This window comes from Myxine glutinosa, chromosome 1, assembly GCF_964187855.1.
Source record: "Myxine glutinosa chromosome 1, kmMyxGlut1.1, whole genome shotgun sequence".
NCBI classification, from domain to species: domain Eukaryota; kingdom Metazoa; phylum Chordata; class Myxini; order Myxiniformes; family Myxinidae; genus Myxine; species Myxine glutinosa.
The window spans coordinates 12,655,176-12,671,589 of NC_136261.1; the positions used below are offsets into that span (position 1 = coordinate 12,655,176).

Below are 16,414 nucleotides of genomic sequence, written 5' to 3' on the forward strand. Positions count from 1 at the left end.
TCTCCAGGTGCTGTTTACACAGATAATGCTACGTAGAGCACATCCTTCAACATGTTACATCAGTGAAGGATACCAGTACATGGGAGGGATAGAGACTCAAACAGCTTAAAGCTCAGAGAGAGAGAGACAGAGACAGAGACAGAGACAGAGACAGAGAGAGAGAGAGAGAGAGAGAGAGAGAGAGAGAGAGAGAGAGAGAGAGAGAGAGAGAAAGAGAGAGAAAAACCCTGAAAATCATTATGTGGAATCACCATTAACGATGACTAAAGTATGATCACCTTGATGACTTTGTGCAATCTTCATGATACCTGTGGTGAAGCAACTTAATTTAAATTGGTTTCAAGAAGGGACACCCAACAAACGAGCTTGAAGAGACGCAAAACGAGGTTAAAATATTGGTCAGCTCTTCCATGAGCCTCGAACATGGTATCAAAAGCATCACGGGAAGGTCCCCGGAGGCTGCGCAACCATAGGTCCTGCCCAGTGCTTGCCTCTTGGTAACATTGATCCCACCCTCCCTTGCTTCCTCGATCCCTCAATCTTCGCCTCCCTCCTCGCCCCCCAAAAAACCTTAAATCTCAGGCCACAGCGAGCGGGCTGGTCAATGGGACATGGAGCGTCAGGCAGAGAGGGTTCGGAGCGACGACCCACGGACGGGCGTGCTTCCTGCGTGTTGCTTTGAACCTCGGGCGTCCTGTCCCTGGCAGAGACCACCAAGCGCAGAACCCGGTAAGAGAGTGAGATGCATGGAGAGTGAGATACAGGAGAGTAGGACGCATGGAGATGGACATGTGGAGCGGTACACGGGAAGCGGGACACGGGGAGCGGGACACGTAGAGCGGGACACGGGGAGCGGGAAGCATACAGAGGGACATAGAGAACAGTACACATGGAGCGTGATGGGAGCGGTACATGTAGAGTGGGGCAGCAGGACACGGGGAGCGTGACACGTGGAGAGGACCACATGTGGCAGGACACGGGGAGCGGGACATGTGGAGCAGGACACGTGGAGAGGACCACATGTAGCAGGACCCGGGGAGCGGAACACGGAGAGCGGGACGCGTGGAGCGGGACGCATGGAGCGGTACACAGAAAGTGGCATGCATGTAGTGGGACACGGAAAGCAAGGAGCGGGACGGATGGAGCGGGATGCATGGAGCGGGACATGGGGAGCGGTAGACAGAAAGCGGGATGCATGTAGTAGGACACGGAAAGCAAGGAGTGGGACGGATGGAGCGGGATGGATGGAGAGGGACGTGGAGAGCGGGATGAGGGAATGAGACGCGAGGAGCGGAACACATAAAGCGGGATGCATTGAGCGGGACGCGGGGAGCAGGGAGCGAGAAGCATGAAGCAGGACATGGGGAGCGGTACACAGAAAGCGGGATGCACGTAGCAGGGCACGGAAAGCAAGGAGCGGCACGGATGGAGCAGGACGCGGGGAGCGGGACGAGGGAGCGGGACGCGGGGAGCGGGACGCGGGGAGCGAGACGAGGGAACGAGACGCGGGGAGCGGAACACATAAAGCGGAAGACAAAGCGGGATGCGGGGAGTGGGACATGGGGAGCGGTACACAGAAAGCGGGATGCATGTAGCAGGGCACAGAAAGCAAGGAGCGGGACGAGGGAGCGGGACGAGGGAGCGGGATGCGAGGAGCGAGACGAGGGAACGAGACGCGGGGAGTGGAACACGTAAAGCGGGAGACATAAAGCGGGACACGGGGAGCAGGGAGCGAGACACAGAACAGGACACATGGAGCGGAACGTGGGCAGCAGGAGAGCCGGCCTGTGGGACAGCGTTACCACTCCATGGACTTTATGATCCTCTACATATTCTTTGTTAAAAGTACCTAATGATGCGATGATTCACTCAGACTTTGCGGGAGAATCGTCCATCGGTGCGATTTATCGGACTCGTACATTGGGCCTTCTAATTAATTACCCTCACTTGGTGCGCAGCCTCAACGTGTTTTATGAACAATGATAAAATAAACAGGAACTATTCCTGAATCCGCAGACTATTTCTGAATAAATGATAGAAATTTGGCTTATTTATAGGATACTTGCAGAAGTACTCGATGTTGCCCAGTCATGTTCTAATCTTGTTGGCAATTTTTAGAAATCAAATATTTTGTTTTTTTCTAATTTTCTGTGGGAGCCTAAAACAATGCCCTACACCCACTAAAGAATGGGGTCGAGAGCATTTAATATTACCTTTTACCTAACTACAAAGGCGTAGGCACTCTCAAGCGATAAAAGAAAAATCCAACTTTTTCTTTGAATTTTTGAAATTTCAAAAACTTTGAAAAAAAACGTTTTTTGTTTTTTTTTGTTGCTTAAATCACTCTTCACCACCCACTGATGAACCTCTGAAAGTTTGACGAAGATCCGTCACTCGGCTACAAAATGGCGATACACACCCACAAACACAGACAGACGCTCTCGTGTAGCATCGATTGATAAACATCATCCAGCTCATCGTGTCTGTCCGTCGTTTAAACGTAACGGGAGGCGAGCACGTGGTTATGTCGAATCACTGGAAGCAAATAACGCGCGAAGCAGTATGCGCACATTGTGGTTAACGATTTATTAAACTCTTCGTACAGTAAACGCACGTTGTGGTTAACGATTTATTAAACTCTTCGTGCAGTAAACGCACGTTGTGGTTAACGATTTATTAAACTCTTCGTGCAGTAAACGCACGTTGTGGTTAACGATTTATTAAACTCTTCGTACAGTAAACGCACGTTGTGGTTAACGATTTATTAAACTCTTCGTACAGTAAACGCACATTGTGGTTAACGATTTATTAAACTCTTCGTACAGTAAACGCACGTTGTGGTTAACGATTTATTAAACTCTTCGTACAGTAAACGCACGTTGTGGTTAACGATTTATTAAACTCTTCGTACAGTAAACGCACATTGTGGTTAACGATTTATTAAACTCTTCGTGCAGTAAACGCATGTTGTGGTTAACGATTTATTAAACTCTTCGTGCAGTAAACGCACGTTGTGGTTAACGATTTATTAAACTCTTCGTGCAGTAAACGCATGTTGTGGTTAACGATTTATTAAACTCTTCGTGCAGTAAACGCACATTGTGGTTAACGATTTATTAAACTCTTCGTACAGTAAACGCACGTTGTGGTTAACGATTTATTAAACTCTTCGTACAGTAAACGCACGTTGTGGTTAACGATTTATTAAACTCTTCGTACAGTAAACGCACGTTGTGGTTAACGATTTATTAAACTCTTCGTACAGTAAACGCACGTTGTGGTTAACGATTTATTAAACTCTTCGTGCAGTAAACGCATGTTGTGGTTAACGATTTATTAAACTCTTCGTGCAGTAAACGCATGTTGTGGTTAACGATTTATTAAACTCTTCGTACAGTAAACGCACATTGTGGTTAACGATTTATTAAACTCTTCGTACAGTAAACGCACATTGTGGTTAACGATTTATTAAACTCTTCGTACAGTAAACGCACATTGTGGTTAACGATTTATTAAACTCTTCGTACAGTAAACGCACGTTGTGGTTAACGATTTATTAAACTCTTCGTACAGTAAACGCACGTTGTGGTTAACGATTTATTAAACTCTTCGTGCAGTAAACGCATGTTGTGGTTAACGATTTATTAAACTCTTCGTACAGTAAACGCACGTTGTGGTTAACGATTTATTAAACTCTTCGTACAGTAAACGCATGTTGTGGTTAACGATTTATTAAACTCTTCGTACAGTAAACGCACGTTGTGGTTGACGATTTATTAAACTTTTCGTACAGTAAACGCACATTGTGGTTAACGATTTATTAAACTCTTCGTACAGTATACGCACATTGTGGTTAACGATTTATTAAACTCTTCGTACAGTAAACGCACATTGTGGTTAACGATTTATTCAACTCTTCGTACAGTAAACGCACATTGTGGTTAACGATTTATTAAACTCTTCGTACAGTAAACGCACGTTGTGGTTAACGATTTATTAAACTCTTCGTACAGTAAACGCACATTGTGGTTAACGATTTATTAAACTCTTCGTACAGTAAACGCACATTGTGGTTAACGATTTATTAAACTCTTCGTACAGTAAACGCTCGTTGTGTACAACGTAATACATTATGTACGACAGATCTGGCACGGTATTTGAAACGCGTCGCTTCGTGACCGGCCGTGTCTTTTCCCTGGTTATAGAAATCTCAAATGATCATCGAGAGCTCAGTCGAGGAGATTAATTAACGTTTTAAACCACCAAACCACACACCACATAATCGAAGGATATTTCATTCTCTCACCAAGCATCGACTCACTGTACCGACGAGTTAAAAATAATAATCTAAAATGTACAAAACAAAACCATGGAAAAAGATGTAAAACGACGAGTAAATGTAAAGACGACGCAATGAGGAAAGTAAGAATAATTGTCGAGTAAACGATTAAGTTCTCACAAGGGGTGATTGGTGTCCCCACGGAGCTGTGATCGCCGTGATGGTGATTTCCCACAACCTGCCCGGAGTAATCAGCACGAGTCGGTGTGACGAGCCTAATAAGTGCGATAGACCCAGGGAGTTGTTAGTGTCGGAAACCCCTTAATGGTGAGTGGGTAAGAGGGAAAGAGAGAGGGGGAGAGAAATGGGGATGGAAGGTGAGAGAGAGAGATGGAAGGTGAGAGAGAGAGATGGAAGGTGAGAGAGAGAGATGGAAGGTGAGAGAGAGAGAGAGATGGAAGGTGAGAGAGAGAGAGCTGGAAGGTGAGAGAGACAGAGATGGAAGGTGAGAGAGAGAGATGGAAGGTGAGAGAGAGAGAGCTGGAAGGTGAGAGAGACAGAGATGGAAGGTGAGAGAGAGAGAGAGAGATGGAAGGTGAGAGAGAGAGAGATGAAGAGGGGGAGGGTGAGGAAGTAAGCGAGAGGGAGAGGGAGGAAGAGAGAGGGAGAGAGGGAGAGAAATGGAGATGGAAGGTGAGAGAGAGAGAGAGAGAGAGAGAGAGAGAGAGAGAGAGAGAGAGAGAGAGAGAGAGAGAGATGGAAGGTGAGAGAGAGAGAGAGAGAGATGGCAGGAGAGAAAGATGAAGAGGGGAGGGTGAGTGGGTAAGAGAGAGGGAGAGGGAGGAAGAGGGAGAGAGAAAGAGAGAGAGAAAGAGAGAGAGAAAGAGAGAGAGAGAAAAAGAGAGAGAGAAAGAGAGAGAGAGAAGGGGAGAGTGAGAGAGGGGGAGAGAGGGGAGGGAGGGAGAGAGAGGGGGAGGGAGAGAGAGAGAGAGAGAGAGAGAGAGAGAGAGAGAGAGAGAGAGAAGGGGGGAGAGAGAGGGAGAGAGAGAGAGACTTGTAGGGCACATTACAGCCACGTCTCGGCAAACCGTTCGCTTTGCGCAAGAATTTGCACATTGCATGAAACTGAGCTGGATCGAGGATACACTGGGTGATGTAAATTTATAAATACCGAAAATCAATTAACATGTTAATATGTAAATGCATAAAATGCTGATATGGGTGTAATATGTAAATGCGTACTTTGAATAAGCGAATGAGTTGATGTGTAATCACGTGGATCTGTAATTCCTGCGTAAAAAAGATTGTGTAAATGCATTAAAAAAAACACATGAAAGTGTAAATATGTAAAACAATGATGGTATAAATAAATGTGTAAATGTGAAAAACAATGATTGCATAAATAAATGTGTAAATGTGTTAAACAATGTGTAAATAAATGTGTAAAGCAATGATTGTCTAATGAAATGTATAAATCTATAAAACAATGATTGGGTAAGTAAATGTGTAACTAAAGCAATGATTGTCTAATGAAATGTAAAAAACAATGATTATGTAAATAAATGTGTGAATGTGTAAAACAATGTTTGTGTAAATAAATAAATGTGTAAAACAATGATTGTGTAAATAAATAAATAAATAAATAAATGTGTAAAACAATGATAGTATAAATAAATAAATGTGTAAATGTGTAAAACAATGATTGTCAATAAATAAATAAATGTGTAAAACAATGTTTGTGCAAATAAATAAATAAAGGTGTAAAACAATGATTGTGTAAATAACTAAATAAATGTGTAAAACACTGATTATATAAATAGCTAAATGTGTAAAACAATGTTTGTGCAAATAAATAAATGAATGTGTAAATGTGTAAAACAATGTTTGTGTAAATAAATTAATGAATGTGTAAATGTGTAAAACAATGTTTGTGTAAATAAATAAATAAATGTGTAAAACAATGATTGTGTAAAACAATGTTTGTGCAAACAAATAAATGTGTAAATGTGTAAAACAATATTTGTGTAAATAAATAAATAAATGTGTAAAACAATGTTTGTGTAAATAAATAAATGTGTAAAACAATGTTTGTGCAAATAAATAAATGTGTAAATGTGTAAAACAATGATTGTGTAAATAAATAAATGTGTAAATGTGTAAAACAATGATTGTGTAAATAACGAAATGAATGTGTAAAACAATGATTGTGTAAATAACGAAATGAATGTGTAAAACCATGATTGTGCAAATAAATAAATAAATAAATAAATGTGTAAATGTGTAAAACAATGATTGTGTAAATAACGAAATGAATGTGTAAAACAATGATTGTGTAAATAACGAAATGAATGTGTAAAACCATGATTGTGCAAATAAATAAATAAATAAATAAATGTGCAAAACAACGTTTAAATAAATAGATTTGAGTGAGGGCCATGATACTCTAAGGTGAAGGTGGAGAAAAAGGGAAGTGAGTGAAAGTTGAGGAAGAGTATGCATGAGGAATTGGGGGCAGTGGAGAATGAGGGACCATGGGGAGTGGGTGCAGCAGGAGGGAGTAGTGGGGAATGGGGGACAGTGGTGTGGGAAAAGTGGGAGATCAGTTGAGAATGCGGCTCGGTGTTGAAGCCATGGATACACAGTACAATAAACCTCTGTGTAAAAGATTGTGATGTTCTCCATTCATTCTGATTGTTTATTATGACGGAGTGTCTAGATGCACTAAAAGCCTAGCATTCCCTCATCGCTACCATCCCCTCATCATTACCATTCCCTCATCACCAAGACCCTCATCAACCAAACCACTCATCACTACAATTCCCTCATCATTGCAATAATTCCCTCATCACCCAAGCCCATCATATCTACCATTCCTTCATCACCCAAGCCCCTCATCACTAATGTTCCCTCGTCACTACCATCATCCCGTCTTTACTACCAACCACTCATCACGACCATTCCCTCATCACTATCACGATAATGCATCATTTTGACAAACTATCTTGTTTCACATCCCGTTTGTAGATTTGAGTTTTTATTCATTTGATAAGTTATCTTCGGAGGATAGTTGTTTTTCATGTGGAATCGGAATTGCATCACATAATGAGATAACATGCAGGAACATATCAATGCAGGTGTTTTAACGGTGCTGTGGTGAATCGTCATGCAAGGTGAATCGAAAACACGGGTTGTTTAACGATTTGTGAACCATGAAAAGTTTCCTTTACGAGTCGATGGTTCGTGTATCCCTCGTAAATGATTCAACAAGCATGGAGATGCTTTTTATATACGTGGTGTTCCAAAACTCGCCCCCATGGGGATTTTAATGAATACCATGACAAATCATTTTTAAAAATGTTTAAATACATCGTGATGTTAATTAATACAAGGAAAATCATCATAAATGTTTAAATACATAGTGATTTTAATTAATACAAGGAAAATCATAATAGATGTTTAAATACATAATGATTTTAATTAATACAAGGAAAATCATAATAAATGTTTAAATACATAATGATTTTAATTAATACAAGGAAAATCATAATAAATGTTTAAATACATAATGATTTTAATTAATACAAGGAAAATCATAATAAATGTTTAAATACAGAATGATTTTAATTAATACAAGGAAAATCATAATAGATGTTTAAATACATAATGATTTTAATTAATACAAGGAAAATCATAATATATGTTTAAATACATAATGATTTTAATTAATACAGGGAAAAATCATAATAAATGTTTAAATACATTGTGATTTTAATTAATACAAGGAAAAATCATAATAGATGTTTAAATACATAGTGATTTTAATTAATACAAGGAAAATCATAATAGATGTTTAAATACATTGTGATTTTAATTAATACAAGGAAAAATCATAATAAATGTTTAAATACATAGTGATTTTAATTAATACAAGGAAAAATCATAATAGATGTTTAAATACATAGTGATTTTAATTAATACAAGGAAAATCATAATAGATGTTTAAATACATTGTGATTTTAATTAATACAAGGAAAAATCATAATAAATGTTTAAATACATAGTGATTTTAATTAATACAAGGAAAATCATAATAGATGTTTAAATACATTGTGATTTTAATTAATACAAGGAAAAATCATAATAAATGTTTAAATACATAGTGATTTTAATTAATACAAGGAAAATCATAATAGATGTTTAAATACATTGTGATTTTAATTAATACAAGGAAAAATCATAATAAATGTTTAAATACATAGTGATTTTAATTAATACAAGGAAAATCATAATAGATGTTTAAATACATTGTGATTTTAATTAATACAAGGAAAATCATAATAGATGTTTAAATACATAGTGATTTTAATTAATACAAGGAAAAATCATAATAAATGTTTAAATACATAGTGATTTTAATTAATACAAGGAAAAATCATAATAGATGTTTAAATACAGAATGATTTTAATTAATACAAGGAAAAATCATAATAGATGTTTAAATACATTGTGATTTTAATTAATACAAGGAAAAATCATAATAGATGTTTAAATACATTGTGATTTTAATTAATACAAGGAAAAATCATAATAAATGTTTAAATTCATAATGATTTTAATTAATACAAGGAAAAATCATAATAGATGTTTAAATTCATAATGATTTTAATTAATACAGGGAAAAATCATAATAAATGTTTAAATACATAGTGATTTTAATTAATACAAGGAAAAATCATAATAGATGTTTAAATACATTGTGATTTTAATTAATACAAGGAAAAATCATAATAAATGTTTAAATTCATAATGATTTTAAATAATACAAGGAAAAATCATAATACATGTTTAAATACATAATGATTTTAATTAATACAGGGAAAATCATAATAAATGTTTAAATACATAGTGATTTTAATTAATACAAGGAAAATCATAATAGATGTTTAAATACATTGTGATTTTAATTAATACAAGGAAAAATCATAATAAATGTTTAAATTCATAATGATTTTAATTAATACAAGGAAAATCATAATAAATGTTTAAATACAGAATGATTTTAATTAATACAAGGAAAAATCATAATAGATGCTTAAATACATAATGATTTTAAATAATACAAGGAAAATCATAATAAATGTTTAAATACATAATGATTTTAAATAATACAAGGAAAATCATAATAAATGTTAAAATACATAGTGATTTTAAATAATACAAGGAAAATCATAATAAATGTTTAAATACATAGTGATTTTAAATAATACAAGGAAAATCATAATAAATGTTTAAATACATAGTGATTTTAAATAATACAAGGAAAATCATAATAAATGTTTAAATACATAGTGATTTTAAATAATACAAGGAAAATCATAATAAATGTTTAAATAAATAGTGATTTTACTTAATACAAGGAAAATCATAATAAATGTTTAAATACATAATGATTTTAATTAATACAAGGAAAATCATAATAAATGTTTAAATACATAATGATTTTAATTAATACAAGGAAAAATCATAATAAATGTTTAAATACGTAGTGATTTTAAATAATACAAGGAAAATCATAATAAATGTTTAAATACATAATGATTTTAAATAATACAAGGAAAATCATAATAAATGTTTAAATACATAATGATTTTAAATAATACAAGGAAAATCAGAATAAATGTTTAAATACATAGTGATTTTAATTAATACAAGGAAAAATCATAATAAATGTTTAAATACATAATGATTTTAATTAATACAAGGAAAAATCATAATAAATGTTTAAATACAATGATTTTAATTAGTACAAGGAAAATCATAATAAATGTTTAAATACAATGATTTTAATTAGTACAAGGAAAAATCATGATAAATGTTTAAATACATAATGATTTAAAATAATACAAGGAAAATCATAATAAATGTTTAAATACATAATGATTTTAAATAATACAAGGAAAATCATAATAAATGTTTAAATACATAGTGATTTTAAATAATACAAGGAAAATCATAATAAATGTTTAAATACATAGTGATTTTAAATAATACAAGGAAAATCATAATAAATGTTTAAATACATAGTGATTTTAAATAATACAAGGAAAATCATAATAAATGTTTAAATACATAGTGATTTTAAATAATACAAGGAAAATCATAATAAATGTTTAAATAAATAGTGATTTTAATTAATACAAGGAAAATCATAATAAATGTTTAAATACATAATGATTTTAATTAATACAAGGAAAATCATAATAAATGTTTAAATACATAATGATTTTAATTAATACAAGGAAAAATCATAATAAATGTTTAAATACATAGTGATTTTAAATAATACAAGGAAAATCATAATAAATGTTTAAATACATAATGATTTTAAATAATACAAGGAAAATCAGAATACATGTTTAAATACATAGTGATTTTAATTAATACAAGGAAAAATCATAATAAATGTTTAAATACATAATGATTTTAATTAATACAAGGAAAAATCATAATAAATGTTTAAATACATAATGATTTTAATTAATACAAGGAAAAATCATAATAAATGTTTAAATACAGAATGATTTTAATTAATACAAGGAAAATCATAATAAATGTTTAAATACAATGATTTTAATTAGTACAAGGAAAAATCATGATAAATGTTTAAATACATAATGATTTTAATTAGTACAAGGAAAAATCATAATAAATGTTTAAATACATAATGATTTTAATTAATACAAGGAAAATCATAATAAATGTTTAAATACAATGATTTTAATTAATACAAGGAAAAATCATGATAAATGTTTAAATACAATGATTTTAATTAGTACAACGAAAAATCATAATAACAGAATGATTTTAATTAGTACAAGGAAAAATCATGATAAATGTTTAAATACAATGATTTTAATTAGTACAAGGAAAAATCATAATAAATGTTTAAATACAGAATGATTTTAATTAATACAAGGAAAATCATAATAAATGTTTAAATACATAATGATTTTAATTAGTACAAGGAAAAATCAAAATAGATGCTTAAATACATAATTATTTTAAATAATACAAGGAAAAATCATAATAAATGTTTAAATACATCATGATTTTAAATAATACAAGGAAAATCATAATAAATGTTTAAATACATAATGATTTTAATTAATACAAGGAAAAATCATAATAAATGTTTAAATACATCGTGATTTTAATTAGTACAAGGAAAAATCATAATAAATGTTTAAATACATAATGATTTTAAATAATACAAGGAAAATCATAATAAATGTTTAAATACATAATGATTTTAATTAATACAAGGAAAATCATAATAAATGTTTAAATACATAATGATTTTAATTAATACAAGGAAAAATCATAATAAATGTTTAAATACATCGTGATTTTAATTAGTACAAGGAAAAATCATAATAAATGTTTAAATACATAATGATTTTAAATAATACAAGGAAAATCATAATAAATGTTTAAATACATAATCATTTTAATTAATACACGGAAAAATCATAATAAATGTTTAAATACATCGTGATTTTAATTAATACAAGGAAAAATCATAATAAATGTTTAAATTCATAATGATTTTAATTAATACAAGGAAAAATCACAATAAATATTTAAATACATCGTGATTTTAATTAATACAAGGAAAAATCATAATAAATGTTTAAATACATAATGATTTTAAATAATACAACGAAAATCATAATAAATGTTTAAATACATAATGATTTTAATTAATACAAGGAAAATCATAATAAATGTTGAAATACATCATGATTTTAAATAATACAATGAAAATCATAATAAATGTTTAAATACATAATGATTTTAATTAATGCAAGGAAAAATCATAATAAATGTTTAAATACATCGTGATTTTAATTAGTACAAGGAAAAATCATAATAAATGTTTAAATACATTATGATTTTAAATAATACAAGGAAAATCATAATAAATGTTTAAATACATAATGATTTTAATTAATACAAGGAAAAATCATAATAAATGTTTAAATACATCGTGATTTTAATTAATACAAGGAAAAATCATAATAAATGTTTAAATACATCGTGATTTTAATTAATACAAGGAAAATCATAATAGATGTTTAAATACATAGTGATTTTAATTAATACAAGGAAAATCATTATAGATGTTTAAATACATCGTGATTTTAATTAATACAAGGCAAAATCATAATAGATGCTTAAATACGTAGTGATTTTAATTAATACAAGGAAAAATCATAATAAATGTTTGAATACATAATGATTTAAATTAATGCAAGGAAAATCATAATAAATGTTTAAATGCATAATAATTTTAATGAATACAAGGAAAAATCATAATAAATGTTTAAATACATAATGATTTCAATTAATACAAGGAAAAATCATAATAAATGTTTAAATACATAATGATTAAAATTAATGCAAGGAAAATCATAATAAATGTTTAAATGCATAATGATTTTAATTAATACAAGGCAAAATCAAAATAAATGTTTAAATACATAGTGATTTTAATTAATACAAGGAAAATCATAATAAATGTTTAAATACATAGTGATTTTAATTAATACAAGGAAAAATCATAGTAAATGTTTAAATACATAATGATTTTAATTAATACAAGGAAAAATCATAATAAATGTTTCAATACATAGTGATTTTAATTAATACAAGGAAAAATCATAATAAATGTTTAAATACATCGTGATTTTAAATAATACAAGGAAAATCATAATAGATGTTTAAATACATAGTGATTTTAATTAATACAAGGAAAAATCATAATAAATGTTTAAATACATAATGATTTTAATTAATACAAGGAAAAATCATAATAAATGTTTAAATACATAATGATTTTAATTAATACAATGAAAAATCATAATAATTGTTCAAATACATAGTGATTTTAATTAATGCAAGGAAAAATCATAATAAATGTTTAAATACATTGTGATTTTAATTAATACAAGGAAAAATCATAATAAATGTTTAAAAACATAGTGATTTTAATTAATACAAGGAAAAATCATAATAAATATTTCAATACATAGTGATTTTAATTAATACAAGGAAAAATCATAATAAGTGTTTAAATACATCGTGATTTTAATTAATACAAGGAAAAATCATAATAAATGTTTAAATACATAGTGATTTTAATTAATACAAGGAAAAATCATAATAAATGTTTCAATACATAGTGATTTTAATTAATAAAAGGAAAATCATAATCGATGTTTCAATACATAGTGATTTTAATTAATACAAGGAAAATCATAGTAAATGTTTAAATACATAGTGATTTTAATTAATACAAGGCAAAATCATAGTAAATGTTTAAATACATAATGATTTTAATTAATACAAGGAAAAATCATAATAAATGTTTAAATACATAGTGATTTCAATTAAAACAAGGAAAAATCATAATAAATGTTTAAATACATAATGATTTTAATTAATACAAGGAAAAATCACAATAAATGTTTAAATACATAGTGATTTTAATTAAAACAAGGAAAAATCATAATAAATGTTTAAATACATAGTGATTTTAATTAATACAAGGAAAAATCATAATAGATGCTTAAATACATAGCGATTTTAATTAATACAAGGAAAAATCATAGTAGATGTTTAAATACATAATGATTTTAATTAATACAAGGAAAAATCATAATAAATGTTCAAATACATAGTGATTTTAATTAATACAAGGAAAAATCATAATAAATGTTTAAATACATAGTGATTTTAATTAATACAAGGAAAATCATAATAGATGCTTAAATACATTGTGATTTTAATTAATACAAGGAAAATCATAATAGATGCTTAAATACATTGTGATTTTAATTAATACAAGGAAAATCATAATAGATGCTTAAATACATTGTGATTTTAATTAATAGAAGGAAAATCATCAATCGATGTTTAAATACATAATTATTTAAATTAATACAAGGGAAAATCATAATAAATGTTTAAATACATCATGATTTTAATTAATACAAGGAAAATCACAATAGATGCTTAAATACATTGTGATTTTAATTAATACAAGGAAAATCATAAATCGATGTTTAAATAAATAATTATTTCAATTAAAACAAGGAAAAATCATAATAAATGTGTAAATACATCGTGATTTTAATTAATACAAGGAAAAATCATAATAAATGTTTAAATACATCGTGATTTTAATTAATACAAGGAAAATCATAATAGATGCTTAAATACATAGTGATTTTAATTAATACAAGGAAAATCATAATAAATGTTTAAATACATCGTGATTTTAATTAATACAAGGAAAATCATAATAGATGCTTAAATACATAGTGATTTTAATTAATACAAGGAAAATCATAATCGATGTTTAAATAAATAATTATTTAAATTAATACAAGGAAAAATCATAATAAATGTTTAAATACATAGTGATTTTAAGTAATACATGGAAAAATCATAATAAATGTTTAAATACATAATGATTTTAATTAATACAAGGAAACATCATAATAAATGTTTAAATACATAATGATTTTAATTAATACAAGGAAACATCATAATAAATGTTTAAATACATAATGATTTTAATTAATACAAGTAAAAATCATAATAAATGTTTAAATACATCATGATTTTAATTAATACAAGGAAAAATCATAATAAATGTTTAAATACATAGTGATTTTAATTAATACAAGGAAAATCATCATAAATGTTTAAATACATAGTGATTTTAATTAATACAAGGAAAAATCATAATAGATGCTTAAATACATAGTCATTTTAATTAATACAAGGAAAAATCATAGTAGATGTTTAAATACATAATGATTTTAATTAATACAAGGAAAAATCATAATAAATGTTCAAATACATAGTGATTTTAATTAATACAAGGAAAAATCATAATAAATGTTTAAATACATAGTGATTTTAATTAATACAAGGAAAATCATAATAGATGCTTAAATACATTGTGATTTTAATTAATACAAGGAAAATCATAATAGATGCTTAAATACATTGTGATTTTAATTAATACAAGGAAAATCATAATAGATGCTTAAATACATTGTGATTTTAATTAATAGAAGGAAAATCATCAATCGATGTTTAAATACATAATTATTTAAATTAATACAAGGGAAAATCATAATAAATGTTTAAATACATCATGATTTTAATTAATACAAGGAAAATCACAATAGATGCTTAAATACATTCTGATTTTAATTAATACAAGGAAAATCATAAATCGATGTTTAAATAAATAATTATTTCAATTAAAACAAGGAAAAATCATAATAAATGTGTAAATACATCGTGATTTTAATTAATACAAGGAAAAATCATAATAAATGTTTAAATACATCGTGATTTTAATTAATACAAGGAAAATCATAATAGATGCTTAAATACATAGTGATTTTAATTAATACAAGGAAAATCATAATAAATGTTTAAATACATCGTGATTTTAATTAATACAAGGAAAATCATAATAGATGCTTAAATACATAGTGATTTTAATTAATACAAGGAAAAATCATAATAAATGTTTAAATACATAGTGATTTTAATTAATACAAGGAAAATCATCATAAATGTTAAAATACATAGTGATTTTAATTAATACAAGGAAAAATCATAATAAATGTTTAAATACATAGTGATTTTAATTAATACAAGTAAAATCATAATCGATGTTTAAATACATAGTGATTTTAATTAATACAAGGAAAAATCATAATAAATGTTTAAATACATCGTGATTTTAATTAATACAAGGAAAAATCATAATAAATGTTTAAATACATAGTGATTTTAATTAATACAAGGAAAATCATAATAAATGTTTAAATACATAATGATTTTAATTACTACAAGGAAAAATCAAAATAAATGTTTAAATACATCGTGATTTTAATTACTACATGGAAAAATCATAATAGATGTTTAAATACATCGTGATTTTAATTAATACAAGGAAAAATCATAATAAATGTTTCAATACATAGTGATTTTAATTAATACAAGGAAAAATCATAATAAATGTTTAAATACATAGTGATTTTAATTAAT

At 28.8% G+C, this 16,414-nt stretch overlaps 1 protein-coding gene across 2 annotated transcripts in view; it reads left to right on the top strand.

Moving 5' to 3' along the window:
• Positions 1-609: 609 nt before the first annotated feature.
• The window catches only part of LOC137414573 (uncharacterized), a 37,821-nt gene continuing 22,016 nt past the window's right edge, over positions 610-16,414 (top strand). For both annotated transcript variants that reach the window (XM_078782556.1, XM_078782597.1), the window contains exon 1: positions 610-729. In XM_078782556.1, coding sequence (XP_078638682.1) covers positions 612-729 — 118 coding nt within the window. In that variant the 5' untranslated portion in view covers positions 610-611. The remainder of the gene's footprint in view (positions 730-16,414) is intronic.